The sequence below is a fragment of the Sceloporus occidentalis genome, unplaced genomic scaffold, assembly GCF_023333645.1.
Source record: "Sceloporus occidentalis isolate IW3139 unplaced genomic scaffold, rSceOcc1.0.p SCAF_3, whole genome shotgun sequence".
NCBI lineage: Eukaryota > Metazoa > Chordata > Lepidosauria > Squamata > Phrynosomatidae > Sceloporus > Sceloporus occidentalis.
In genome coordinates this window covers 120,372,629-120,399,814 of record NW_028316983.1, presented here as the reverse complement: position 1 = coordinate 120,399,814, position 27,186 = coordinate 120,372,629, and the positions used below count along the sequence as shown (strand labels likewise).

The window sequence follows — 27,186 nt, the reverse complement described above, 5'->3', positions numbered from 1 at the left end:
TCAAAAGCTCTGATCAGAAAATATATGTATTGAAATGATCTTGTGGCAGGTTTGTAATATTCAGCTTCAAGATTTCCTAATGAAGGGACCTTCTTATTAAACAGTCCTTGCTAGATCAGATCATGGGTCCATTTAGCAAAACTCTCTCTTTCCAATAATGGTCAGATGGAGGCATCTAGAGATATGAAGACCACAGGAAGAAATCAGGGGGAAAAGCCCCCCCTTCCCCTTCAGTCTTTTTTCTGGAAAAAAAATGAAAAACTGGATTATGGACTACGGGGGCTGTATCAATATAATTTCTAAAAACTACAAAAGATGATAAACTATGTAAAATTATGTACACGATTAGATCAGTACTTCTAGTTTCAGCTTCCCTTTCTCTGTTCTTTTTAGAGAAATGAATGTGTTATGTCTGCTTGAGACTATGGAGGACTACTACTTGCAGTTCAGAATGCAGCTCTACTTATAACAATTTTTTTAAAAAAAGGTCAATCTGTAATTATACTTTGAATAAACTGTATTTTTAATATATCAAAAATAATAATTTTATAAACCTATTTACATATAATGTCTATTTCATATTCTTACAGCGACAAAGTGACTTTCAATCTGTAGAGGGTGTCAATATTGAAATTTTTACTTTTTCTGAAAATTTATGTTTCATCTAAGCAACAGCAACAAACAAACAAAAAGGCTGTTTCCCCCCATGGCTTCAACACTCCCAGGAAACCCACAAACCCAGGGTACAAAGGTACAAAATTGCTCGTTCCCCTGCACCTGGAATTCCGAGGCCTTCTGAATTCTGAAGCTATAGATTCAATTTAGTTATCAAGACATCCATGGTTTCCTCAAATCACCTTTTAAAGCCACCTGTGCTACTGTCCATATAAAATTACTTTAAGCTTACTCATCTGGAAGCAACATGATTTGTATGGGTGTGCATATGACAATGAAATGTTTATATGTGTATATGACAGTGTTGCTTTCTAGTGCACATAATGGTGTCAGTGCAAAGTTTGTAAGAGCATATGCATCTTTCAGCCTGAGACCACAGAGGTCTATCTGTAATGCAAAAGGTGCTGGCAACTCTGTACTCGTACATAAGCTGAAATGGGTGTTAGTTCATTCTGGCCAGGTTCAGTTAGCAGTGCTTTTGTACTGGGCCTAGCTAGAAGCTTCCCAGCACAATCCTGAGAGCATTTCTTTTCAGAAGCTTTTTAAAAGGAAGCTGTGCTTGTCCTTCAGAAGGACACAGCCAACATGATATGCCCTTGGCCTGAACTGCTACGAGACCCTGGTAGGAGGAGGGGAATTGCTCTTGCCCACACCTCTTTCTTTAGGCCAGCAAGGAGGGCCTCTTTTCTAACAGGAGCAGCTTGGGCTGGGCTGATATCCACAGATCCTCTTCTTTCTTCTTCCTCATCATCTTAATTCTTTTCTTCCCCTGGGGGGGACTTCTCCTGCTGTAGCTGCCATTGTTCTTTTGCTGCTGGCCACAGAAACAACAGTGGCAACATATAAAAATGCCAATGAGGAGGACCAGGGCAGGCAACCCCAGAACCACAGCCAGGCAGATGGTGTTGTAGATGCCCTCCTGATGCTTAGAGAGGATGAAAGTCCAGATGGAGTTGAAAAAGTTGCTGATCTGTTCCATACTGGCCCTCACAGTCTGAAAAAGTGGCTGGTGGGAGGTTGAGGACACTTCCCTTGACTGCTGAAGCTTACAGCAGGAACTTTTTTTGTAGATCTTGCCAGGTTTTGAAGGGTATGCAAACGTCTCCAAATAGTCTCTGAAAAGATAGAAACACATGACTGTTTACTTAAGAACATTTCTATAGCAATTTTAGCTAACTGATAATGGTCCTAAATAATATAGGGCCTTTGGAGGCCCCTCAGAGGCCGGCGCGCGCGCTCTGGGGCTGCTGGCCTCTCAGGCCTCCGGAGGCCTGGGAGGCTGGCAGCCTCGCGCCGGCTTCTGAGGGGCCTTCGGGGGCCCCTCAGAAGCCAGCGCGCGCGTGCACGGCTGGTTGCCATGCTACTCAGGAGGAGGGTAGCCTTATATGGTGAGTATAGGCTAAACCCTAGATTTTTATTTAAAAAGTTGGGGTTGTCTTATACGCCTGAAAATACGGTAAGTCCAAGAGAGGACTGTGTTCCAGAAGTTCCAGAGGGCAACAGGAAAATTTCGTTACAGCAAGTATTTTGAGAAATGAGAAGAATTGGGCTATCAGTTAGAATACAAAGAAGTGGGTCTCAGCTTTCAGAGATTTGAAAAGCACGGCTTCACCTATAGTTTAAAGTATGCCCCTCTTGTGAGTAAAGGTACATATAAAAATAATGTTGGGCTGTAGTTTGGAAATTCTAAATTTCAGGACAGGGAGGATCAATTTCCTTCTTCTCTATTTTGAAGGGAGGAGGTAAGTTTCAGAGGAAGGGAAGCAGTCCTTGCTGTTTTAATTTGTTACTGCTGAAGGTGCTTATGTCTTCTTAAAATGCCCCTGGACAGCACAAGCCCATGATGCGGAAGGCCATTCCAAGCAGCATTTGAGCAGGAGGAAATGACAGTGGCAGGCCTTTCCCACTCACCACCACATTGACATGGCAAAACAACGTATGTGTTATTCCACAGGATTTTAGGGACAGAAATGGAATGGTGGTTGAAAGCAGAAGCAGGGAGTCCATGGCGCATGCTGATATATCCCCCGGGGGGAAATATGTTGCCCTTTTGTGGACCTCAAAGCTGGATTCAGAACCTGAAATATTACCTGTAAGAAAAGAACTAGTTATTACGGTTGCCCCTTGGAACTTGTGGGGGATCAAAAACTTATGCATATTCAAGCTCCATAGGCTTGAATGGGGTGCACGCCCCATTGTGGTTAATGGCGGTTGCCCCTCCACAGATTTTCAAGTCCGTGAATTTCAAGTCTGTGGACTTGGAGTGGCGACTGTACTTTGATCACCTGGGGTCAATTATTGTTCCTTCAGTCCAGAAAATGGCTTGCTGAAATACTTGTTACTAACATGTTATCATTGCTGCCACTACTGTGCCACTGGTAAATGCAGGAAAGTTCTCTCAGATCCCCACTGTCTCTGCTCATCATAATCCTGAGTTAACAGCCTTCTCTGGAATCCCGCATGCCATTCACCTACACAGACGTAACAATAGAGCAGATCAGTTATAGATATATACAGAAGTTTGGGGCAGAAGCACTCACTCACTTAATCCATTATCTTCTCATACCTGAAAGGATGTACAGAGAAATACCCCTACTCCCCTGAACTCTTTCTTGTGGCTCACAGCAATGCCACCTGTCTTGGTGTGTGCCCTGTACTAGTATTTGTAGCAGCTCCCTGATGCCTACTCCTGCATGTGCTCACACCAATTCTCTCTCTTTTTTTTTTTCTGGCAGCAGGAACAGACCCCTTCATTTGGGAAAAATGGAAGAAGTAGGCAAAGCCTGGATAATTGTTTAAAACCTTTTTTAAAATCCAGGTAAACCTACGTTCTAGTTTAGATAATATTTTCAGTCTGCTCCCCCATCTCTCTCTCTCCCCTTCCCCTGCTTTGCTGCTGGCTCCTCTGCTCCTGAATACCTGCACAACATCCCACAGGGAAGGTTTCCACAAGTTGCCACCCATGAGGTGGCCCTCCTATTCTTTGAACTGAGGCAGAAACACGCACAGAGATGAGATGGAAGCCCCATAATGTTATAGTAAAAAACAGTGAATTACAGCCCTGGCCATAACAGGCAGGAAAAGAAAGAAAGAAAGAGAGAGAGAGAGAAAGAGAGAGAGAGAAAAGAAAACTTAAAAGGCAAAAAAAATATATATATTTTTAGCTTATTACTGTAAGTGTAACAAAAATGACAAAGTAAACTCGTCCCTCTCCCCGTTTGCGGACTTGGAATCTGTGGTCTCACTTCTTCACAGACAGCAAGCAGGGAGGGATAAAATGATGTGTGTGCCTGAGGAGTGCCCACAGTGCCATGCACAGGAGCACACACCCATTGTAACCAGTGTGCTTTGAATATTTGCGTTTTTTCTGATTCACGGGGTGGGGGGTCCAGAATGGATCCCCCGCAAATCAGGAGAGATTACTGTATTTGACATATCACCAAAAATGTACTAAGTTGCCAAAATACGTGACTTGCTAGTAAAAAATTACAAGTAATATGTTACTCCTAGCTAGTTCTTGAGAAGAGGCCCTTCTCTCTGTCTCACTTCATTCTCAGGCTTGTTTTCTGCTCCCCGACTTTGGAACTTCCTTCCTAGGGAGGCCAAGAGCGCAGGTCAAAACATTTTTGTGCCACTAGGCTTTACAAACTGACTAAGACTGGGCTTTTAATGCTGTGCGGTGCTGTTTTTAAAGTTTGTATAGACAGTCAGCCTTCCATTTTCATGGGGGATCTGTTTGGGACCCCTCCTCTCCACAAAAACCAAAACTCGTAGACTTGAATGGGGGCCCATTTAACCCTCCCCATTTGCTCCTTGTGAATAAGTGAGCATGTGGATCTGAAGTCTGCAAAAACAGAGCAGCAACTGTAGTTTTTTTAAAATGCGCGCGTACACACACACACACTTTATTGAGTTTTCACAAAAAACATACTAAAACACCACAAACCAACAAAATAAAACCTTATTCTGCCCCCCCAATTATATACATGACTTCCCACATCCCGAAACCTAAACGTGGATGTATATCTTTTATGTACTTCTTCATTAGTATTGTATATAGTGATTTAATGAATTAGAATTCATTATACAATATCATTTTAACACCATAAATTGTTTAATTATTGTTAAAACATGCAGGGGGTTGCTGTGTTGGCCACTGAGTAAATTCAAACAAAAATCCACCAGTAATTCCTTTTGTTGGCCAACCAAAATGCACAATACACTTTTTGCAAGCTTTCAAAGCTCCACTGGCTTCTTCATCAGGCAAGATGTTACATACCAAACAGATTTTTTTTTTAGAGATGTTAGTAAGATGCCTGCATTTTGTTGTTTCTGTCCTTAGTTAAGATGGTATGGGGAGGGTATCTTTAGCAGGTTAACCCCTCCTATTTAAACTCTATTTGCATATAAACAGGGACTCCTCTTTTGCAACCCAATATGTCTCAATTTCTGTGAGGCCATAGGTCTCTTTGTAGGCAGAGGATAATGGATTCCTCAAGAAGTCTCCATGTTTTTGCATCAGGAACATTTTGTTAGGTTTTGAGGTAAAACATGCCAATCCAGACCAAATTTGAGAGAAAAAAATGTTTTACCTTGGTTGAAGGTCCCAGCCAGCTTGCTCACTCATCAGGATTCCCCTTCCCATACCATCTTAACTAAGGACAGAAACAACAAAATGCAGGCATCTTACTAATATCTCTAATTTTTCTCCTGCTTGGTATGTAACATCTTGCCTGATGAAGAAGCCAGTAGAGCTTCAAAAGCTTGCAACAAGTATATTGTGCATTTTTGTTGGCCAGTAAAGTATCACTGTTTGGTGGATTTTTGTTTGAGTACACTCAAGAATGATTTACTGGTTATTATTTTTTTTCCTGCAGCACATTGTTTCTTTTACATTTACAATGCAATGATAAACCTATCTACTCTGAAGTAAGCCCCAATAAATTCAGTGGGACTACTCCTAGGTAAATGCAGGGAACTGATCTGATTTATCCATGAGCACTGGGCAGAGGGGGTGGGTGTGAACACAGAATTCATTATTGTGATAATGGATCTGGGAGGAAGCTGTAATTCTGAACATGTCTGATAAGGCATTGTGATTTTACAATAATGTATTACGGTGGACCCTCCACCTTTGCTAGAGTTAGGGCTGAAGGACCCCTGTGAATGTGGAAAAAATGCAAATAAAAAGCCACTATTCTTTTTACCTGAGAGAACACCTCCCTAGGTATCTCCAGGTCCTCTAGGGCACCTCTATGGTTAACATCTGCCAGAGGTTGATCACAGAATCATGCTGGAGGACCTACCAATACCTAGAGAAGTGTTTTCTCCAGGAACTTCAAGGTTCTCCAGTGCAACTCTATAGTCAACCTCTGGCAGCATTGTGTTGAAGCACCTAGAAGGTCCTAGAGAGAATGTACTAATCAACACAGCAAATAATCAAATTTGCAAAAGTCAAAGTCGCAAATGTGGAGGTCCAACTGTATATGGTATTTATTTTTAATCATGTTGTATATATACTCCCTATCATTAATAGGATTCTATTTATGATTCAGCCTGCCCCCTTGCCCAGCTTTCCTTAACTCAGTACATAAATTCCATGGTTTCCCTACTTAAAGTTTTTTGTATTGTTTTCCATTAATAACCTTTGCCCTTGCCACACCCTTTTGATCCCACTCTCATAGGTCCTGGTTTCCATCTGTGAAATGTTGAACGGTATGATCATTTAGTTATCTAGGCATATATTTATGTCTGTCACACTTTAAGTGGCAGGGAAAGTAAGTAGAATAAAATTTTAATACCTTGAAGAACTTCTAGGTGGAGTAAGAGGTGGGATGTCAGTGGTTTCCAGTCAGTGCTGTAGACAGCTGTCCTGTAAACATGCAGAACTGGTTTCTCTATCTGGGAAAGAAGGTTACAGACTTAACCAAAATGCACCAAAGGGCTTGCTTAATACACAAGTTATGTATTTCTGTATGTGTTAACTGTTTTTTTCACATGCTGTTTAAAGTGTCCTGGACCACACAGGGTCAGAGAATGCTTTCAGGAATAGCAATGGGGTGGTGGCCCAGATGGCATAAAGAGATGGCAGCAGAACAAACATCTTTGGTATTTGCACTTCCTATGACCCACACACGGCTCAGGCTTACTTGAATGCGCTTTAGCTTACTAAAAACAGTACTGAAAGTGTTGCTCATTGTTGCATCACTTCTTGTGGTTGCCAAACCATATGCCATTTTGCTACTGACTTGTCTGAATCATGTTTTATTCTTACTTCCGGGACTAATATAGATATGCAGGTGCCTTCGGAGAGTGGGGGTATGGGTCTCGATCTCAATCTCCCACAATTATACAAGGTTCTCTGTAAGGATGGCTAGAAGGTATTGTTGTGTTGTTACAAAATGGTTCCACTGAATTCCATCCAGCACAATGGCTGGGACCTCAGAAGCAAAGTAGAGGAAAGGAAGTAGACATTTGGCTGCTTAGCCTCTCTGAAGGGGTCCCAGGGCTGGGTGCTGATTAAGGCAGCTTTTCAGAAACTCTATAGTAGACAAAATCATGGAAGACAGGTGAATTAAGCGCTATTAGCCATGATTGCTAATTGAAAACTCAATGTTCAAATGCAGATTTTGGGATTATTAGAATAGATATTAGATTTCAGGAATAAACAAGAAGGAATTACCATCACCGAGATATTTTGCTTACAAGTTTTGCGAGCTAGCTCTTGCTGGGAAGAGAATGCCGAACTAGCTGGAACTCTCTCTGAAGCAACAAGGTCATGCTCACGTTCCAATAGGAACATGATTACCATAGTGATCACATGCCATTTCCATAATTTCAGTGACAATAAAAGATAACATGTGGAAACCCAAGAGCACAACAATTAGGTGTCAGCTGTAGCACATGAATGTGGATACATGGCAGATTGGTATCCATGTGGTTTCATTTTTATTTTATCTTTTCACTTTATCATACTGAACAGAGATAGGCATTTGTAGCCTTCCTGATGTTTGATTCTGATCTCCATCATCCTCCCATCCAAGTACTGCAACCCAGAATGCAATCACCCATATACATGACAATGTATCCATCAGCTCAACACAAACCAGAAATGAAGCTCCAGATAAATAATCGCATGTGTTCTGAAAATCTCTCTCTCTCTCTGGCTTTTCTTCACGAACGAAGATTCAGGAAGGACTCATCCCGCACTTTCTACAAGCGTGCTGATGACTAAAAAGACCAATCCGAGATAAACAAGTCTGGTTGCAGAAAGCACAGCAGAAAGTCTCCTTGGGTGATGTTTCTGAGTTGTCGTTCTTTCTGTGCTGTTGTTTCTCTTTGAGACTCGTTCGGCGTGAGTTTTCGAAAAAGGCTGCCGCATCGTGGATAGTGCGTCTCCATGCCTCCTGATGCGAGGCCAGGGCGGGCCATTGTTGGTGATCAATTTGGCTGAGCCTGAGATGTTGTTTCAGGGAGTCTTTGTATCTCTTCTTTGGAGCACCCCTCTTACGCTGACCCGTGGTGAGTTCACCGTAGAATACTATTTTTGGGAGGTGATGGTCCTTCATCCTAAAAACCTGTCCTGCCCAGCGCAGCTGCGTCCCCAATAGCATGGCCTCAATGCTGGTGATTCCTGCTTGCTCAAGGACAGCAACATTCGTCACATAGTCCAGTGTATATTTAGAATTGTGCATAAACAGTGCTGATGAAAGCGTTTGAGGAGTCGTAGGTGTTGGCGATAGGGTTCTGAAAATAAGGGACATACAAAGACATACTTCTTGCCCCTTACCCTAAGTCGTACCCCTAATGTAAATGCACATTTGTTTCCCACTCATAAAGAGGTTTTTTGGTACTTTAGGAATGGGGTGTGTTAACCTTCTGCACAGCCTCACCTCACAAGTCTATCAGAAACAATGTGTCTCATTGCAAATGCATTCTCTGCATTCCTGGATATGATTAGGTCATCAAATTCAATGAAAACAAGAGAATTACCCTGTGTACACTCCAGTCTTCAAGAAAGTGGATACGAGGAATTGCAGTAACCACAGGACCATTGCATTAATTTCTTATGAAAGCAAAGTGAGGTTCAAAATTTCTAAAACAAAGACTTTTACTACATATGGAGGGAGAAATGCCAGCTATCCAAGCTGGGTTCAGCAACAGAAGAAGCACTAGGGATCATACTGTAAGTATGTGCTGGATAATGGAGCACACCATCCAATTTCGGGAAGAAAATCATGAACAAATTAAGGAATGTATGGTAAAATGAGCTCAGAACTTTGGATATAGTACATAAATAGAACAATGGGGAGACTGTGGTCTAAGGTTCTGACATACATTCTGTGTTATGACCTTAAAGATAATTTTTACAAAATGGTTGGAACGAAAGAAAATGTATAAAAGGGTGTAGAGTTTATGGTGAAAAAGAGAGCAACAAATTGGGACTTTTTACTATATTTGATGGACTTGTCAGAAAATAAATATTGAAAGCAGATACTAATTGAAATAGTCAAAGAATTTCCCTGCCTAGGATCAAATATTGATTAGATTGGTGACTGCAGTCAAGAAATAAGAAGAAGACTAGGAATGGGTAGGGCAGCTATGAAAGAACTAGAAAAGAGCCTGAAGAGTAAAGATATACAACTGAGTACTAGAGTCAGAATTGCCCAGGTCATTGTATTCCCCATCATCCCCATGTAGGGACAGTAAAGGAAGCATTCTAGATGTGGTGCTAGAGAAGAGTGCTTAGAATACCATGGACAGCTAAAAGATAAATACAATGGGCCCTTGCCTTACGCGGGGGATCCATTCCAGACCCCCCAGCGTAAGGCAAATTCCGCCTATGCTGGAGCCCCATTCATTTGAATGGGGCTCGTGTGCGGCGGTGCGGGAGCCTGCGGGGCGCCATGGGTGTGCACCCCATTCATTGGAATGGGACGTGCCGCCCCTTGTGCCGCGCGCGCTCCCCACAGCTTGAGCGCATATGCTCAAGTCCGTGTAAAGCGCGCCAGCCTATAATGCAGGCACACTGTAAATGGGTCCTCAAATAGCTTTCTCCTTGGAAGCTAGGGTGCTGGATAGACGGGTCCTATGGGGCGCCGTCGTGACGTGCAAGGGGTGGTGCTTCCAAACGCAACTCGCCCCTTGCATGTGACGAGGATGTCAAAATGGCGACACCCTGTACATACGGGCGCTGCCATTTTGACGTGACGGGTGCATAGTGTCCGCATGTCCCGGCGCCTTTGTGACACCGCAAGTGCGCCATTGGCGCCTTGCGGCATCATAATGGCACCACAGAAAGAACCCGCTTTTTGTGGTTTCTTTTTGTTGTGCAAGGGAGCCGCGCAGTTTGTCTGCTGCGGCTCCCTTACGCAGCAAACCAGGGTGGTGGCAGACTGCCCTTCTTGGGCGGTCTGTATCCCACCTAAGATGATTAAATTGAGGCTGTTGTACGTAGGCCACATAATGAGAATGCCTGGATCACTAGAAAAAAACAATAATGCTAGGAAAGGTGGAGAGTAGAAGAATGAGGAGAAGACTGCATGCCAGATGGATGGACTCAATCAAGGAGGTGACAGATATGGGTTTGCAGGGCCTGAGCAGAGCAGTGGAGGATAGGGAGTCTTAGAAATTTCTCATCCGCAGGGTGGTCATGAGTCGGAGTCAACTCAGGGATAGCTAACAACAAAGAGCAAATCAAGCATGAAGCCAAGATGACTAAATGGAGACTTTTGTACTTTAGACATATCATGAGAAGACATGACTCACTAGAAAAGACAACAATGGTTGGTAAGGTAGAAGACAGTAAGAAAAGAGGAAGGCTATATTCCAGATGGAATATTCTCAATCAAGGAAACAATGGCCTTGAGTCTGCAAGACCTGAGCAAGGCTATTGATGACAAGGTGACTTGGAGGTCTTTCATTCAAAGGGTCACCATAAGTCGAAGTCAACTTTATGGCAGTTACCAATAGCAATTTGTCCCATTGATTTTAAAAGGTTTTGGACATAACACATTTTCTTTAACTTAGACTCACATGTTCTTATCATAACCCTCCTTTACAATAGCTATAACCTTAGGTGAGAACAACTGTACTAGTAATTAATGTTTCAATATGTAATCCAGCAAACTAGAAACATACAGTATATAAAGCCAAGATCCTTAAGCCCACATGGCTATTGGGAGCCTATTTTGTTAACAAGAGGTCATCTCCCCATTCTGGGACTGGAAATGATCAGATGTTACTTGAGGTCATTGAGAACAGCTCGGACGCCTAAATAGACAAAGGATGTCTCAAAGGCTGTGCCAAGGCGCCCCCCCCCCCCCATTAATACAGCTGGGAATCTGAGTTAAAGCACAAGGAGCATGTGACTTGCCTGCGATTGCTCAGGAGGTTTTAGGCATAGCCAAGAACGGAACCCCTTTCTGTCCTGTTTTCTTTGCCTGAAGCACAACGGCCTCCTTCTCCAAGTAAACTGCCTCTTGAACTCATTCAGTACTGCCAAATAAAATGAAAACAAAACAGCAACAACATTCATTTCCAGTTTATAAAGCTTCTCCCTCTCTTAACACTGGAGAAAAAGTTTGGAAACTTAGAAGGGAAGGTTTGGAAAACCTTCTAAAGAGCCACGTGAAGAACAATCAGATTAGATTTCTCTTCGGACTATCTTTGGTTAAACATCATACATGGCACCTGGGGTCCAATGGTTCTGTGAGTATAGGTTAACTACAAGGGATGCATGACAAGGTACCAAGCTGAAGATGACTACACTTCATACCTTCAAGAAACCCCCAGGGTGCTTTTAAGTCTGTTGTCTGTCTGGTTAAGTCTTCTGTTCTGTTTTTGTATAACTGCACTAAACAAAAGGATACAAAATACAATGAGGAAGTAATCTGATGAACCTTTTTCATGTGTAAAGCTTCCTAATGGAAGTCAACATCAGCAAAAATTAAAAGCTAGTGATGAAAGCAAGGTTGTGTACTGGAGAAAGAAGGCAGATAATCTGAAAGTGCAACACCTTAGAATCATAGAATCATAGAATCGTAGAGTTGGAAGAGACCACTAGGGCCATCCAGTCCAACCCCCTGCCATGCAGGAAATCCAATTCAAAGCATCCCTGACAGATGGCCATCCAGCCTCTGTTTAAAGACCTCCAAGGAAGGAGACTCTATCACCCTCCGAGGGAGTGCATTCCACTGTCGAACAGCCCTTACTGTCAGGAAGTTCCTCCTAATGTTCAGGTGGAATCTCTTTTCCTGTAGCTTGCATCCATTGTTCCGGGTCCTGTTCTCTGGAGCAGCAGAGAACAAGCTTGCTCCCTCTTCAATATGACATCCTTTCAAATATTTAAACAGGGCTATCATATCACCTCTTAACCTTCTTTTCTCCAGGCTAAACATCCCCAGCTCCCTAAGTCGTTCCTCATAGGGCATGGTTTCCAGACCCTTCACCATTTTTGTCACCCTCCTTTGGACACGCTCCAGTTTCTCAATGTCCTTTCTGAATTGTGGTGCCCAGAACTGGACACAATATTCTAGGTGGGGCCTGACCAGAGCCTGACCACCTTAACTAGTGACCTGAGACAATCATGGAAAACACCTACTGTAAACACAGATTTGGTACCCTGGTGTTTTCACTGTACATTGTTATTGATATTTTTAAAGTGGAATGAATACAAAACAAAATAAGCAGCAAGCATGTATAAATAGTTGTATAAGAAGCAATTTCATACCAGCTTCCAGGGATTCTGGAACAATTATTAAGGTGGAAAGACTCAAGACAGGCAAAATTCAGAAGGACCCGCTTGCCAATATGCATGTCTGCTTTTACAAAACAGCAAACACACAAAATACAATACATTATAAAAAGTGCCACCAATGCCACTGTTTGAAGCAATCGACCATGACTACCATGAAGATAAAATAATAACAAAATAAGAAATATTACAAAAGTAATAAAATATAATTAATATATCAAGCAAAGGGGAAAAAACATAATATGCTCTTAAGTGAATGCAAAGATGGGTACGAGGTCTACTAACATATCTACCCCTCTGTCACACTGAAAACAAAAACTGTGGGTGTATGTTATGTAAAGGACTGAAAACAAAACTCTCAAAAGCAAAAGCAAAAGCTATCCATCTGCATGCTTGAGATGTACAGATTATTGCCACTCAAGAGATGGAGTTTAGTGAGAGTATTGAAGTGTACTACATGATTTAGGGTAGGAAGAGCCAAAACAGTATATGAAGCTCTCCAAAAGGATCTCTCTAATCTGGGACAATAAACTTTATAACAGCAAATGAAAATTCAATCTCAAGAAGTGCCTGGAAGGTCCAAAATGCATCAATTATTGTTCTTTGAATATGGTTTTCCAACCAATTATGGATCCATCTGACAATGTTAACCTCTATTCCACAGTTTGCTAATTAAAAATATCATGGGAGACTATCAACTACTTTGTTGAAATCCAAATAAACAGCATCTATAGCATCTGGAGACTGCAGCTAGAAATGTAGAGCCTAATATTATCAATGAGTAAGAGAAAAAATGTTTTATAAAAAATTATCAATCCAAGAGTTCAAAATCCATTTCTGGAATTAAATTGAAAGGGGAGAGTTCTCTAACCATCCCTTGTAATATGTAACAGCAGCTCTCAACATATCCTTTGAAGCACTACCAGTGGCTAACAATTTTAGCCACTGAGATTTACAGTGCAGCCAGGTATCTCATTTTCTGTTCCTGGAACTACTAGAGAGACTATATGCATCCTAAGCTCAAAACAACTATCTTTTCCTACTGCTTAAAATAATTATTTATATCATTTGTTATAGTTCCAATACCATCTCAAATATGTCCTTTTTGGCCCCCTTGTTTAAAGAAGCTCCAACAGGTGAACATTTTCAAAACTGGGCAGAAAGGGGCTCACATTCAAAGTAAAAAGACATATTCCACTAACAATTTGAATAGATACATTCTTTCCTAGTTGATGCTGAGAAGTCCCAGTTTATAATACTTCACGCACATATTTTCGTAAAACGAATAAGACATATTGAAGCCATCTCCCCGCCCCAAGAAATAGTGAGGTATTCATATGTCTCCCTTTGTGTTGATATTTTGGGTTGATATTGCAGGTAAGCTAATACAGTTGGCCCTCCATATCCATGAATTCAATCATCCACAGCTTGAATATATATATATATATATGAGAGAATTTCCAATAGCAAACCTTAATTTTGCCAGTTTATATAAGGGATACCATTTTACTACCCCATTGTGTTTAATGGGATTTGAGCACCCATGGATTTTGGTATCTATGGACAGTCATGGAACCAAATCCTAGTGGATACTAGAGGGCACTGTAAAACTGAATATTAAAAAGAATATTCATTTGCATCAAAAAGAAAAGAATAGATGTAGCAGCAGGGGGAAATTATCCATTGTTCTATTTGTCTATGTCATTTTTAAAAAACAGTACGGAATTAATAAATGGCCTATTTCCTAATATGGGAGGTCAAACAAACAGATCCGGCAGAAAATCCAATGATCAGTTTATAAGCAAAGAGTTCCAGGAATAAGTGCCAGCAACATCTCCTCCCACCTCTTCCTATTTGTCTTGCCTCTTAACCCTGAGCAGCCCTTTTCTTAGTGTTCAGTTTTCCCACAGCAAAAAACAGCGTGCCACAATTGATATAGCACACAGACCTTTTGTTGGCCTTTTAACAGGGTGTTTACAGGAAGGGGAGAAGGGCGGTAGTGTTCTAGGAGGGTTCCTGTATAGAGAAACATTAATCTCCACTGTCTATATGGTGTGTATCTTCCAGAAACACATCAAAGCTCTGAACCTCAAGCTGAGCAGCCCCACTCAATTTTATGGGTATGGAGCTATGGCCAGTACTCTTGCTTCTGTCTCCGTAACCATCTGTAGGTTTTCAAGTGTGTATGTGTGCGCCTACATCTTCAAGTCATCTCTCTACTTATGGTAACTTCATGGCCTTGTTTTTAGGCAAGGAATACTCAGAGGCAGTTTTGCCAGTATGGCCTGCAGCACCTGGTATTTGTTGACCGTCTCCCATCCAAGTTCTAACCAGGGACGACCCAGATTAGCTTCCAAGATCAGAAGGGATCTGGTGCCTTTGATAAAAACAATTTTTAAAAGCCTACAGCTGAAATGTAAAACTAATTAAATTTTCCATATAATCAAAAATGAAAGGTGGAAGTCACTCCCCCCTTTAAAATTAAAATGGGCGGCAAAGAAAGCTCTCAGGCAGGTAAAGGTGTTAAGAAATGAGAATTGTTGCTCCTGATATGCATGCCCATCTCCATATTTCATTCTGGTAAACTCATTTTGAAGGATCTCTATTGTTTCTAAAACTGTTTGACTAGTGGGACTAAAAAAAAATTCCAAATTTACTTTGAGAAGTAAATTTCTTTCTCTCACCAATGATTTTCAGTTCTTTGTGTATTATTGGGTTTCAGTTGCACTTTTATCCTGTTTTTAATCTATTTTTATGTTTGAAATTTTATGTCCTTTCAACATTGTTCTGTTATATTTGGCCAATCATCAAGATATAACTAGCTCCAGTAATGTCTACTGCCAACCTGCCCACTGCTATTATTCTGCCAACCTGCCCACTGCTATTATTACTTCTTCTTCTTCTTCTTCCTGATCCCATATCCATGCTAGGAAAAGGTCCCTCTTCTAAATTTCTCTGTTTCCAGCATCTGGTGCAGGATCAAGGCTAAGTGGGAACACCCTGCCTCCCCCCTCCCCTTTTTTGCAGGAGGAAAGACATAATTTTAGAATGTGAAGAAGCTTCACCTTCTTGCCTTTAAAACATTAAACGTGCTGGCACTTTTGGATTAGGAAAGGAAAATGACTAAACTGCAGAAAAATTGTGTGAAAACTGTGCCCCAACTCCAAGATGTTTATAACGTCAAGGAATGTAACCAGTGGAAAACTTGAGTTCTATGAGTATTTACATTTTGGCAGCCAGAAAGTGCATCTGCTGGCTAGGATGATGAATTGCCAATAGAGCAATTCCATTTTTAAAATCAACAATGTAAGTCATGTTTGCCCTACCTAGGAACGTGCTGTGAACAGTGTGTTTTGCATTTGCATGTCCAATCTCTGATGGTGTGGAGTATCCTGAGGTTGAAAAAGAGCCAGGGGCATGGAGAGGCCAGCAGAAAGGCCTTGCCATGTTGCAGGTTGAGGTGGGAAGAGGTTCTTGAGGAGAATGAAGCATCCGGCAGGAGGTCTACCCTAAGGTCAAAGTACCAAAACCTAGGTGGAATGATATAACTGGCAAGGGGTACAAAATGAGAACTAAAAAATTATACAACATAATTGTTAAAAAGAATCCTAACTTTGGCATACTTCTAAAATGGTAGATGAAAATCTGGATTTCACCTTGGCTTTGAGGCTTATTGGGAGCAGAAGGCTGGGCAGAAGCAACAATGGCTTTGTTGCTTCAGCCCTTGGCTTTGTGAACCTGAGCAGTAATCCTATACATACTTACTCAGAAATAACTCCACGAAGTTTGTGGGACTTCCTCCCACTTTCTGCAGGTGAGGGAGAGAAGGGGTAGAAAAAACACCTGGTGACATGCAAGAGTAGGTAGCACAGGAGAAGAAAGCAACAGATTTTTATCTTCTTGTGCCACAATACTGGAGGAAGAACATCTTATGCAATCAGGATTTGGAATTTTAGCTACAATAACCTTGAAAGTAGCCTTTCCTGATCTGGTGACCTCCTGATATTTTGGCCTACAGCTTCTAGCAGCCCTAGTCAAGTCTAGACCCAAACATCTGGTAGCTACCAGGCTGAGAAAGGATGCCTCAAAAAGAGCAATTTCAAAAAGAGCAATTTGAAATCACTGCAGTGCCAGTTCCTGGGATGGAGACACAGAGCCTGGTGCCTGACCTAACCCTAGAAACCTGCAGAATGGAGCAGAACAAACAGAAGCAGATGTGGCCATCAGTTACTGAGCTGCTCACTGCTTAGAGAACAGCAGGGAGGAGGTGGTTAAAGGGCCGGCAAAAGAGTTTCACATGAGCCAAAGAGCAGTGCTGGGTCTCTCCTGCACTTTGGCCACCACTTTACCCTCTTTTTGTATCAAAACAAATATCTGTTAGAGAGGAAGAAATGGTGACAGGAACCATTTCTCTCTGGAAGCACAATGTTAAATGCGTAACAAAAATGATGGCACGCTTGAGCACTTTTGAGGCAGGGATCCCTGTGGAGCCAGCCTTGATATCAGAAAGATGATGGTGCTAGGAAAGGAACTGAATAAAGGCAAGAAAATAATATCCTATTATGTGGGGGAGGAAGTAAGAGAAGACTATCATTTCATTGGGAAGAAGAGCCTGAGGACACCTTTTAGAAGGAGTTACACAAAAACTGCCCTCCATCCCTCCTGCCTCTCACTATGTAGACTGCTGTGACTTTTGGAAGAGTTCCTGTTCTTGGTTCATAGCTTTGAAAATTTACTTTTGGGGGCTACAACTTCCAAATTTCCCAGTGAGGGTGCTCAGTGGAAATTACATTTTGGAATAATAACTGAGAAAGTTATTTGTGTCTTCTGGAAACATTGAAAAACATTACTTGTGTAAAGTGGAAGTGTTGCTTTGGGACTACAACTCTCAGAATCCCCTAGCCAGCAGCTAAAGAAGTGGACATGCCATGGCTTCAGTTCTTCCATGATCCACCACTGTGGCAGAGTGTTCTCTCGGAATGTAGTGGAGTCTCCTTCCTTGGAGGTCTTTAAGCAGAGGCTGGATGGCCATCTGTTGGGGATGCTTTGATTGAGAATTCCTGCATGGCAGGGGGTTGGACTGGATGGCCCTTGCGGTCTCTTCCAACTCTATGATTCTATGATTCTATGAGAGGTAAAGAGGGGCAGGAACTGCAGAGGTGAGGCAGGTTGGGAGTGACACACAGATTTCAAGAAAACAGCCAAATATTTGGCTGCAGGCAAGAGGAATTAATGAGACAGAGTTTACATCACTAGCCAGGCATGAGTAGGAGTATCTGCAAGGGTATACTTGTGAATCTCTCTGCTGATTATATCTTTGTGGTATACATTTATCATTCTCTTTCTTTCAGCAAAGAAAGCTCTTGTTCAGACAATATCTCTGTTGCAAAATAAGATGCTGAAATTCTGAGTAATGAAAATATACAGAATTTTATTGCCACCAGGAGATTGGCTGGCACCCAGATCATTACACAAAATACCCAAATGTAAAGAGTTTCAGCCTTTAATTAAAATTGTACTCAAGAAATCAGAAGACTAAAACTTGGAAGGGCAGCTATGAAGGAACTAGATAAGACCCTGAAGATACATTACACCAAAATCACGATAATCATAAATACCATAGTATTTCTAATTTATGTGTGTGAATGTAAAAGTAGACAGCGAATAAAGCTGACAGAAAGAAATCAACTAATTTACAATGTGGTGCTGGAGGAGAGTTCTATGAATATCAAGGACTGCTCAAAAAACCAAATAAATGGGAGCAAGAGCAATTCAAGCCTGAACTCTCATTTGCAGCCAACATGATTAAACAGAGGAGATCATACTATGGAGGTATCATGAGATGACATAATTAACTGGAAAAGAAGGCAATAGGAAAAAGAGAAAGACCCTAATATAGGTGGATACAATCAAGGAAGCCATGGTCCTGAGTTTGTAAGACATCAGCGGGGTGTTAAGAGATTCCACCTGAATATTAGAAGGCACACCTTTAATGTATGAAATGTCTGGCAGGGGAAAGTTGGTGGACGCTCCATCTTTAAACAGATATCGAATAGGTATCTTCCAGGAATGCTTTAGTTGTATTCCTGCATGGTGGGATTTGGACTAGCCAGCCCTTGTGGTCCCCTACAAATCTAAGGCCTGTTACAGACAGCCAAAATAAAGCTGCTTCGAGTCACAGTGGAGGTATGGTGTTTCAATGATGCATGCGTCCTAAGAATCCAGAAGCCACACCAAAGCCACACTCCAGTCCTTAGGGCTGGAGCGTGGCTTTGGTGCAACTTCTGGACTTTTAGGACGCATGCATCATTGAAACACCATACCTCCACTGTGACTCGAAGCAGCTTTATTTTGGCTGTCTGTAACAGGCCTAAGATTCTGTGATTCTTGTGGAATGGATTTTGAAGTTAGTCCAAATGCAGGAATACTGAATGGGGTGGAGACACTGACTGGGTAGCTTTGATGTAGAACTGTGAAGGTTCCAATGGACTTTTCCTGAGAGATCTCAGTTAAGAACAAGATATCTTAGGAAAGAGTAGGTCTAACATGTTCCAACATCTGATAGGAGTTTATCACACTAGCGAGATCCTGTGGGAAAACGGGAGTTAAACCAGATTTAAATTACATTCAAATTTAAACAAAACTTGCAAATTCAGGGAGTTTATCACATTAGGGGACTGCCCAAGTGAAATAATATGAAGTTAATCTGAACGCAAAGCAGAGAAAACCAGCAGCTTTTTTACTTTCGGGTTGTTCCAAAAGTAAAAAGCTGCTGGTTTTCTCTGCTTTGCGTTCAGATTAACTTCACGTTATTTCACATTAACTGCGATGTCATCTGATAAACTTTGGGCATTTCCAGATTTTCTTTGTTTTAAATCTCGTTTAATTCCCGTTTTCCCACAGGATCTCACTAGTGGGAGGGCCATCCAGTCCAACCCCCTGCCATGCAGGAACTCTCAATCAAAGCATCCCCTGTGAGAGATGGCCATCCAACCTCTGCTTTAAGACCTCCAAGGAAGGAGACTCCACCACTCTCTGAAGAAGTGTGTGCCACTGTCAATCAGCCCTTATTGTCAGGAAGTTATTTGTAATGTTGAGCTGGAATTTCTTTTCCTGTAGCTTACATCCATTGGCCCATGTTCTAGTCTCTGGAGTAGCAGAAAACAAGTTTGCTCCATCCTTAATGTGACACCCCTTCAAATATTTAAACAGGGCTATCATATCACTTCTTAACCATCTCTTTTCCAGGCTAAACATACCCAGCTCCCTAAGTCTTTTCTCATAATGCATAAGCTTCCACCTGTGAACTGTCTACTCCTTACCTGTGAGTAAGCTCCACTGAATTCATTGGGGCTCACCTTTGAGCAACAGCCAGTGTGGTACAGTGAGTTGAGCATTGGACTATGACTCTGGACACCATTCAAATCCCCTCTCAGCCATAGAAACCCATTGGGTGACCTTAGGCAGGTCACATTCTCTCAGCCTCAGAAGAAGGCAATGGCAGTCCTCCTCCCGCAACCAATCTTGGCAAGAAAACCCTGTGATAGGTTCCTTTGGTCACCATAAGTCAGAAATGACCTGAAGGCACACAACAACACTTTTGAGTAGTTATATATAGGATGACACTGCAGTTGGCCTTAAGAACACTTTACATAACTGTGGGCCCTACAGCAATACTTGGTTAAATGCAAGATTTAATTTGCATGGGATTTAATGCCCTGCAAATAATTTAATAAATATAGATAATGGTACAGTTAAAGGTACTCTGAAAGAGCTCTCTCACGCTTGTTCTCTTCATATCAGTGGTAAGATTTGCATGCAATGAATTTTGTCACCAGATGTTGGAAGTCTCTGGAGATTGGCAGCCCTGCCTCACCCATCCTGCCTGGCTTTATGGCTTGTCAGGCCTCACTGAGTCTCCCACACTTGTATTTGCAAGTGTATCATTTTTCTCTATGGCAGGGGTATGCAAAGTGCTGTCCCCAGATTAATGTTGCATGTGCTGACTGTGATGGCTGGCAGTTGCAGTCCAATAACATCTGGAGGGCTACATTATTCCCACCTTTGTTCTACGATGACAAAAACTGCATTTCAAAGTCCTCTCTGCATTCCTCTCAGAAATTCATAGAAATTTTCTGCCATTAATGGGAACTGGAAGCCTACAATTGGCTGCCCTCACCTGTACCAACAGCCATAGCCCTGGGGCTAAACAGATTTGAAGAACTATCAAACACTGTAATAATAAGCCACACATTATAATAACAACAGAGGAGGAGGCAACAAAGAATCCACATAATTGTTGAAAGGTATATATAAAAGGGAAGCAGTTGGGGTAGCTTGGGGTTAGGGGCAAGATATGGGTATGGGTGCCCATGGGCATGGATATATGCAACTTTTGCAAATAAAGCAGGAAACTGATTTATTTGAGAAACATAACAGATGCTTACATCCATGCCATGAGAAGTCCTCTTGCTGATTAATGCAGACTCAACTACGGCTTAAAGGCACAGGAGCAGGCCAGATCATTTTCCCCTTGTTCACTGGTAACCTTGGCTTTTGCTAAGCAGGAAAAGCATATGCACGAAGAAAGAGTCCTCCGTGGAATACCATCCTAGGAAGCCATTTAAACAGAAAACAAAACAAAACAAATTTATTAGTGACGCTGATCCTGATCTGGTTGTTTCTCCAGGACTCTACACTGATTTTCAAGTGTATTTTAATTTCTTGATTACAGTTTCAGTATTATTTTAAATGTGTGATTTCACAGAATTATAGAATCGTAGAGTTGGAAGAGACCACAAGGGCCATCCAGTCCAACCCCCTGCCATGTAGGAAATCTCAATGAAAGCATCCCCTGTGACAGATGGCCATCCAGCCTCTGTTTAAAGACCTCTAAGGAAGGAGACTCCACTACACTCCGAGGAAGGAGTGTGTTCCAATGTCAAACAGCCCTTACTGTCAAGAAGTTCCTCCTAATGTTTAGGTGGAATCTCTTTTCCTGCAGTTTGCATTCATTGTTCTGGATCCTGTTCTCTGGAGCAGCAGAAAACAAGCTTGCTCCCTCCTTAGGGTTGCCATATCCTGCCTGGGGGCGGGACTTTCCTGATTTGGGGCGGGTCCGCACGGTCCCGCCCTGGTTTGGCCCCGCCCCCAGGATTCCCCCCCCAGCGAGGCCCTGGAGGCGGCTCTGCGATCGCGGAGTCCTCCCAGGCCTGGCCGCGGCTTGGGAGATGCTGTCTCCCAGGCCCCGGCCAGGCCCTGGAAGCGGCTCCGCGATTGCGGAGTCCTCCGAGGCCTGGATGGGGCTTGGGAGACGCTGTCTCCCAGGCCCCAGCGAGGCCTTGGACAAGGTTTAAAAATGTAGGGCCTTTTTTTTTTTAAATTTCCTGGCCAGGAAATTAAAAAAAGGGAAAAAAAAGTCCTACATATTTAAACCTTGTCCTACATTTTTCCTGGTTTCGAGGTCCTCAGGGATGGCAACCCTATCCCTCCTCAATATGACATCCCTTCAAGTATTTAAACAGGGCTATCATATAACCTCTTAACATTCTCTTCTCCAGGCTAAACATCCCCAGCTTCCTAAATCATTCCTCATAGGGTATGCTTTCCAGACCCTTCACCATTTTAGTCGCCCTCCTTTGGACATGCTCCAGTTTCTCCACATCCTTTTTTAATTGTGGTGCCCAGACCTGGACACAATATTCCAGGTGGGGCCTGACCAAAGCAGAATAGAGTGGGACTATTGCTTCCCTTGATCTAGACACTATACTTTTATTGATGCAGCCTAAAATTGCATTGGCCTTTTTAGCTGCCATGTCGCACTGTTGACTCATGTTCAACTTGTGGTCTACTTGGACTCCTAGATCCCTTTCACACGTAGTTTCATTCAGCCAGGTGTCCCCCATCCTATATCTGTGCATTTCATTTTTCTACCCTAAGTGCAGTACCTTACATTTCTCCCTGTTTAAGTTCATTTTGTTAGCTTTGGCCCAGCTTTGTAGTCTATTCAGGTCATTTTGAATTTTGATCCTGTCCTCTGGGGTATTTGCTACTCCTCCTAATTGGGTATCATCTGCAAATTTGATAAGTATGACCCCAATTTGTCAGCCTCTTGACTGTGTGTGCCTGAAAGGCAAGATAAAAACACTGAAAATAAATAATGAACAAATCTGCCTCCAATTCCCACCTCCTTCACGGAACTATTCTGATCACAGAAGTGCTCCGACATGGCAGGAACATCCCAGTTTTGGACCACTTTAACTGCCATGGCTCAAAGCTATGGAATTCTGGGAATTGTAGTTTGGTGGACACACTATAGGATAGTGTTTTGCTCTGGTGTCCCATCAGAGGACAATTCCCAGAATTCCACAGCATTGAGGCACAGCAGTTAAAGTGGTGCCAAATTGTGTTATTTCTGCTGTGCGGATATAGTCAAAGAATTTAACTTGACTATGGGGAGGGGGGATTTAATCATTTAGTGGGGCTTTCTAAAAACAGTTCAGTTTAGCTTTCTATTAATTATTGTGAGTCCTCTGTATCCATGGATTTTTTAACGGATTCGCGCATCCACTGTTTTGAAAATACTTTTAAAATGTATAAATTCCAAAAAGCAAAATTTGATCTTGACATTTTATATAAGGAACAGCATTTTACTATGCCATTGTATGTAATGGAACTTGATCATCCATGGATTTTGGCATCCATAACATGGGGGTGGGGCGTCCTAGAACCAAACCAGAGGATCCCAAGGGCCCACTGTAGTTATGTCTGCCTCCTTTCAGCTCAAAGGAACTACACTATCCTGTAGTGTGGCGTTTATCACTGGGGATCCCCAAAGAACCAGCCCAGCCACAGCTAATTTCAAAAGTGAAGATGTTTTTTAAGGGTGTAAGGATTACATCTTGTCCCTTCATTAATCTTATGCACAGCCCGAGGCACTAGATCTAGCATAAAGTATCAGGTGACTGTGCAGAACTATATTCCTCACACTAGCGCCAAGCATGGGTGATTTGTTTTAAATGGAGAAGTGAGAGGTGTCAGGGCTAGAGATGGGGGGGACAGGAAGGGAGGAGTGATAACTCTTTCCCCCACTTCAGATCACACCCAGAAAAGCACACAGAGAGGGCTGCTATTTGTGAGCAAAAATATGAGGACACTCTAAATATGTACTTAAAGCCATGTCTAGACTGACCACTCCACTCTTGACTTATTTAGAAAAGGCACCTGAGCCAAACAGTGGGAGACTGATGCTAAATGAGTATGGTTAGGCTGAGAAAGGGAAAGGATACAAGACCAGCATTGTCAGCACCTACAAGAAAGATTTTTCTGCACATACCATTGCTCTCCCAAAGAGCATTGAAAAGTTACTTTTTTGGCTAGCGCTCCATTGAGAAATCCAAGTGTTACAGTCCACAAAGTAATTTTTCACGAGCCCAGCTTTTAAGTAAAGTGGTTTAAGGATCAGACTGCAAAATAACCAGTGCAGACAAACACTAAAACAAACATTATGGACCTGTGTGCCCTCTCCCTGGAGAAGATTTGGAAATGTAAACATTTTTTGGCAAGCACATGTCTAATTCCTTAAGGGTAGACAATTTGATTTTTCAACAGATCTCTTTGCTCCAACCCTGTTCCAAGCCCCCTGAGGGGAAATGACAGTGTTCATAAACAATGCCATGACGTTTTGATGGGTATTTGGCTACTCAGCCAAAGATTCTTCCTCAAGGTTTGCTCTGGCTCTGCTAGAGGGTTTTCAGATGCTTGTCCTCTGAGGAATGCTCTTGTTTAGGAGTGCTGCACTCCATAAGTAAGCTTGCGTATGTCCTGTGTGTGTGTTTGTGATTGGGATGCCTTCAAGCTGCCTGTCTATGGCAGCCCCATGAATTTCATAAGATTTTCTTAGGCAACAAATATTCAGTGGTGGTTTTGCCAGTTCCTTTGAAATATAGTCTACAGCACCTTATTCATTGGTGGCCTCCCATCCAATTACTATCCAGAGTTGACCCTGTTTAGCTTTCAAGATCAGATGGGATCTGGTGCCTTTATGACAGTGGTTCTCAACCTTCGGTCTTCCTGATGTTTCAGACTTCAATTCCCAGAAGACCAAGCAAACACAACTAATGGGAAGGGATTCTGGGAGATCAAGTCCAAGGTATCCAGAGGACCAAAGGTTTAGAACCACTGCTTTAGTGTATTTAGGCCTACAAGATCCAAAATGGTAAAAGGGCTCCCATTTTTTAAGTGAGCAAGAGTTGGAGAGCCAACAAAACTGTCTCTACTCTCTTGAAGAAAGGGAAAGGGACTGTCCAAAACACACTGCAGAAATAATCCAGTTTGAGACCGCTTTAACTGCCCTGGCTCAGTGCTAGGGAATCCTGGAAACTGTAGTTTATTGTGGCACCACAGTTCTCTGACAGGGCAGTTAAAGCGACCCCAAACTGTGTTACTTCCGCTGTGTGCTTTGGACCTTTGTTGCTGTGTGCCTTCAAGTTGTTTCTGACTTATGGTAACCCTAAGGTGATGCTATCATGGAGTTTTCTTGGCAAGAACTGGTCAAAGAGGGCTTGCCATGGCCCTCCTCTTAATGCTGAGAAAGTGAGACTTGCCCAAGGTCATCCAGTGAGTTCAACAGCCAAGCGGGGATTCAAACCTTGGCTGAGTTTTAGTCCAGTGCTCAAACCACTACGTCACACTGGGCCTCTTATTACCTTGCCTCCACCTTTAGCACAGAGATCTTCCTTTGAGCAAGTACAGTACAGTTGGCCCACTAACCACAGATTCAACCTTCCAGGGCTTGGAAACATTAACTCTCTCTCTCTCTCTCTATATATATATATATGTGTGTGTGTGTGTGTGTGTGTCTGTATATACACACACACACCAAAAAAGCAAACCTTGATTTTGCTATTTTATATAAGGAACACTAATTTATTACACTGTTGCATTTAACAGGACTGTCACAGATCATTTGTCTTGTATCTGTAAGTAGACACTAGGCCTAAGTGGTGTAGTAAAATGGTGTTCCTTATACAAAATCAAAGTTTGCTTTTTTGGAATACACACACACACACACACACACACATATGATATTTTCAAACTGTGGAAGGTTGAGTCTGGGGATAAAGAGTCTATAGATACTGTGAGAACAAATAGTCTGCTGGGAAAGGGGCATAAAAATCGACCGACGTATAAATACATACTTTATGACCTAGAAGGGACTATAACCAATTTGCTATTAAACCCAGAAAGGTTCCAGAAGATACTCACTTCAGTCCCCCTCCATCTAGAGTATTATTGGCCTGTTACAGACTGCCAAAATAAAGCTGCTTGGGGTCTCTTTGGAGGTATGCTCTTTAAATGATGGATGGGTCCTAAGAGTCCGGAGGTCGCACCAAAACCACACTCCATTCCTAAGCACTGGAGGGCAGCTTTGGTGCAGCTTCCAGATTCTTAGGCTGCATGCATCATTTAAACAGCATACCTCCAAAGAGACCCCAAGCAGCTTTATTTTGGCAGTCTGTAACAGGCAATTGTTACTACTATTATTATTATTATTATTATTATTATTATTATTATTGCATATCCCGCTTTTCTCCCATTATAGGGACTCAAGGTGGCCAACTCCCCTCCTACTCAATGGATCTTATCTAATAATACCAATACTTTTCAGATCTGCCCCTTTTTGACTGACAAAGAGCCTACACCTTCCAAGTAACACCATTTTGTCCTCCCCGCCTCATCCTTTCTAAACTCTTGCATTCATCTCTCTGTAACTACTCTCTCTTGCTCCAGTCAAAGTAAGGGCCATTTCCCGCCTTTTCTTTCTCTGTAGCTCTATTGCTTCCAAAGGTGTGCTTCCTAAAAGCCCCCCAATGTCCAGCAACTTCTCTCTCTCTCCTCTTCTGGGAGCCCCAAGAACAGGCTGCTGGGCGCCGTCTCGGGGAAGGAAACGGGGAGCCCTGTCAAGCCTTTTCCAGGGCTGCTGCTCATTTTGCCCGGAAGGGGACTCCTCAGAGGCAGACTGCCCCTGGCCAGGGAGGCTCGCCTACGGGCTACTACTACTACTACTACTAATACTATCCTCTGGGAAAATGTATTTCGGAGCCGCACTTAAGGCTTGGGAACCTGGTTTACGAGGAGGGGAGGAAACCAGCCTGGTGGCAGCTTTGGCGACGACTTTGGGGACCTTGCCCAGGTCACACTCTCTCAGCCTCTCAGCCATGCCTTGGACGTGAAGACACACAACACACACGTCCTTGGCTTCAGGGCCACGTTCTGGGGGGGAGTCTCCAGGACCAGAGGAACGACATCCAAGGATATTAAAAGAGCTGGCCAATGTCATCCCAGAGCCATTGGCAAGATGGCTCTGAAGGCTCTGCCCAAGAAGTCACACTCTCTCAGCCTCAGGGGAAGAAGGCAAAAAGCCCCTCCGAGGAAACCTTGCCAAGAGGACCCCCAGGAGAGGGTTGATCTTAGCGTGGCCATAAATGGGAAAGGAATGGAAGCCCCCTCCAGTTACCTCCAGGCAGCCCAGCCCTTGCCTCTGTCTGGGGGATCCTGGGAAAGAAGGGTCCAACTTTCCCAGCCAAGAAGCCCCAGGAGCCCCCCCTCCAGCCTGGCTTGGACCAGGGCCCAGGGCCCTCTTACCTCTGGCTCCTGCGGGGCTGCGATCAAGTTTCCAGGCGGAGAGAGGCTGGCTGGAGTGGCCCTTCCTTCCCCCTTCCTCCTTCCTTCCTTCCCTTCCCGCGTTCTCTCTG

General features: G+C 42.9%; 1 protein-coding gene across 3 annotated transcripts; it reads right to left on the bottom strand.

Moving 5' to 3' along the window:
- Positions 1-499: 499 nt before the first annotated feature.
- Positions 500-27,176, bottom strand: KIAA0040 (KIAA0040 ortholog). Of its 3 annotated transcripts, XM_089515972.1 has the most exons (5): positions 27,077-27,162; positions 20,878-21,041; positions 6,477-6,576; positions 3,022-3,146; positions 500-1,790 (listed from the first exon to the last, which is right to left on the bottom strand). In XM_089515972.1, the coding sequence occupies exons 4-5, from the start codon at positions 3,099-3,101 to the stop codon at positions 1,337-1,339; spliced, it is 534 nt and encodes a 177-aa protein (XP_089372098.1). In that variant the 5' UTR covers positions 3,102-3,146; positions 6,477-6,576; positions 20,878-21,041; positions 27,077-27,162; the 3' UTR covers positions 500-1,336. The 3 variants fall into 3 exon arrangements, with proteins under 3 accessions (XP_089372098.1, XP_089372096.1, XP_089372099.1); XM_089515970.1 differs by lacking the exon at positions 20,878-21,041 and having other exon boundaries at positions 27,077-27,176; XM_089515973.1 differs by lacking the exons at positions 3,022-3,146; positions 20,878-21,041 and having other exon boundaries at positions 27,077-27,176.
- Positions 27,177-27,186: the final 10 nt, after the last annotated feature.

Excerpts from the sequence above, each read along its gene's own strand:
- KIAA0040 (XM_089515970.1), bottom strand. The coding sequence starts at position 3,101 with ATGATGAGCAGAGACAGTGGGGATCTGAGAGAACTTTCCTGCATTTAC. Across the intron at positions 1,791-3,021 it reads AGTGGCAGCAATGATAACAT|AGACTATTTGGAGACGTTTG; the intron begins GTTAGTAACAAG and ends CTATCTTTTCAG.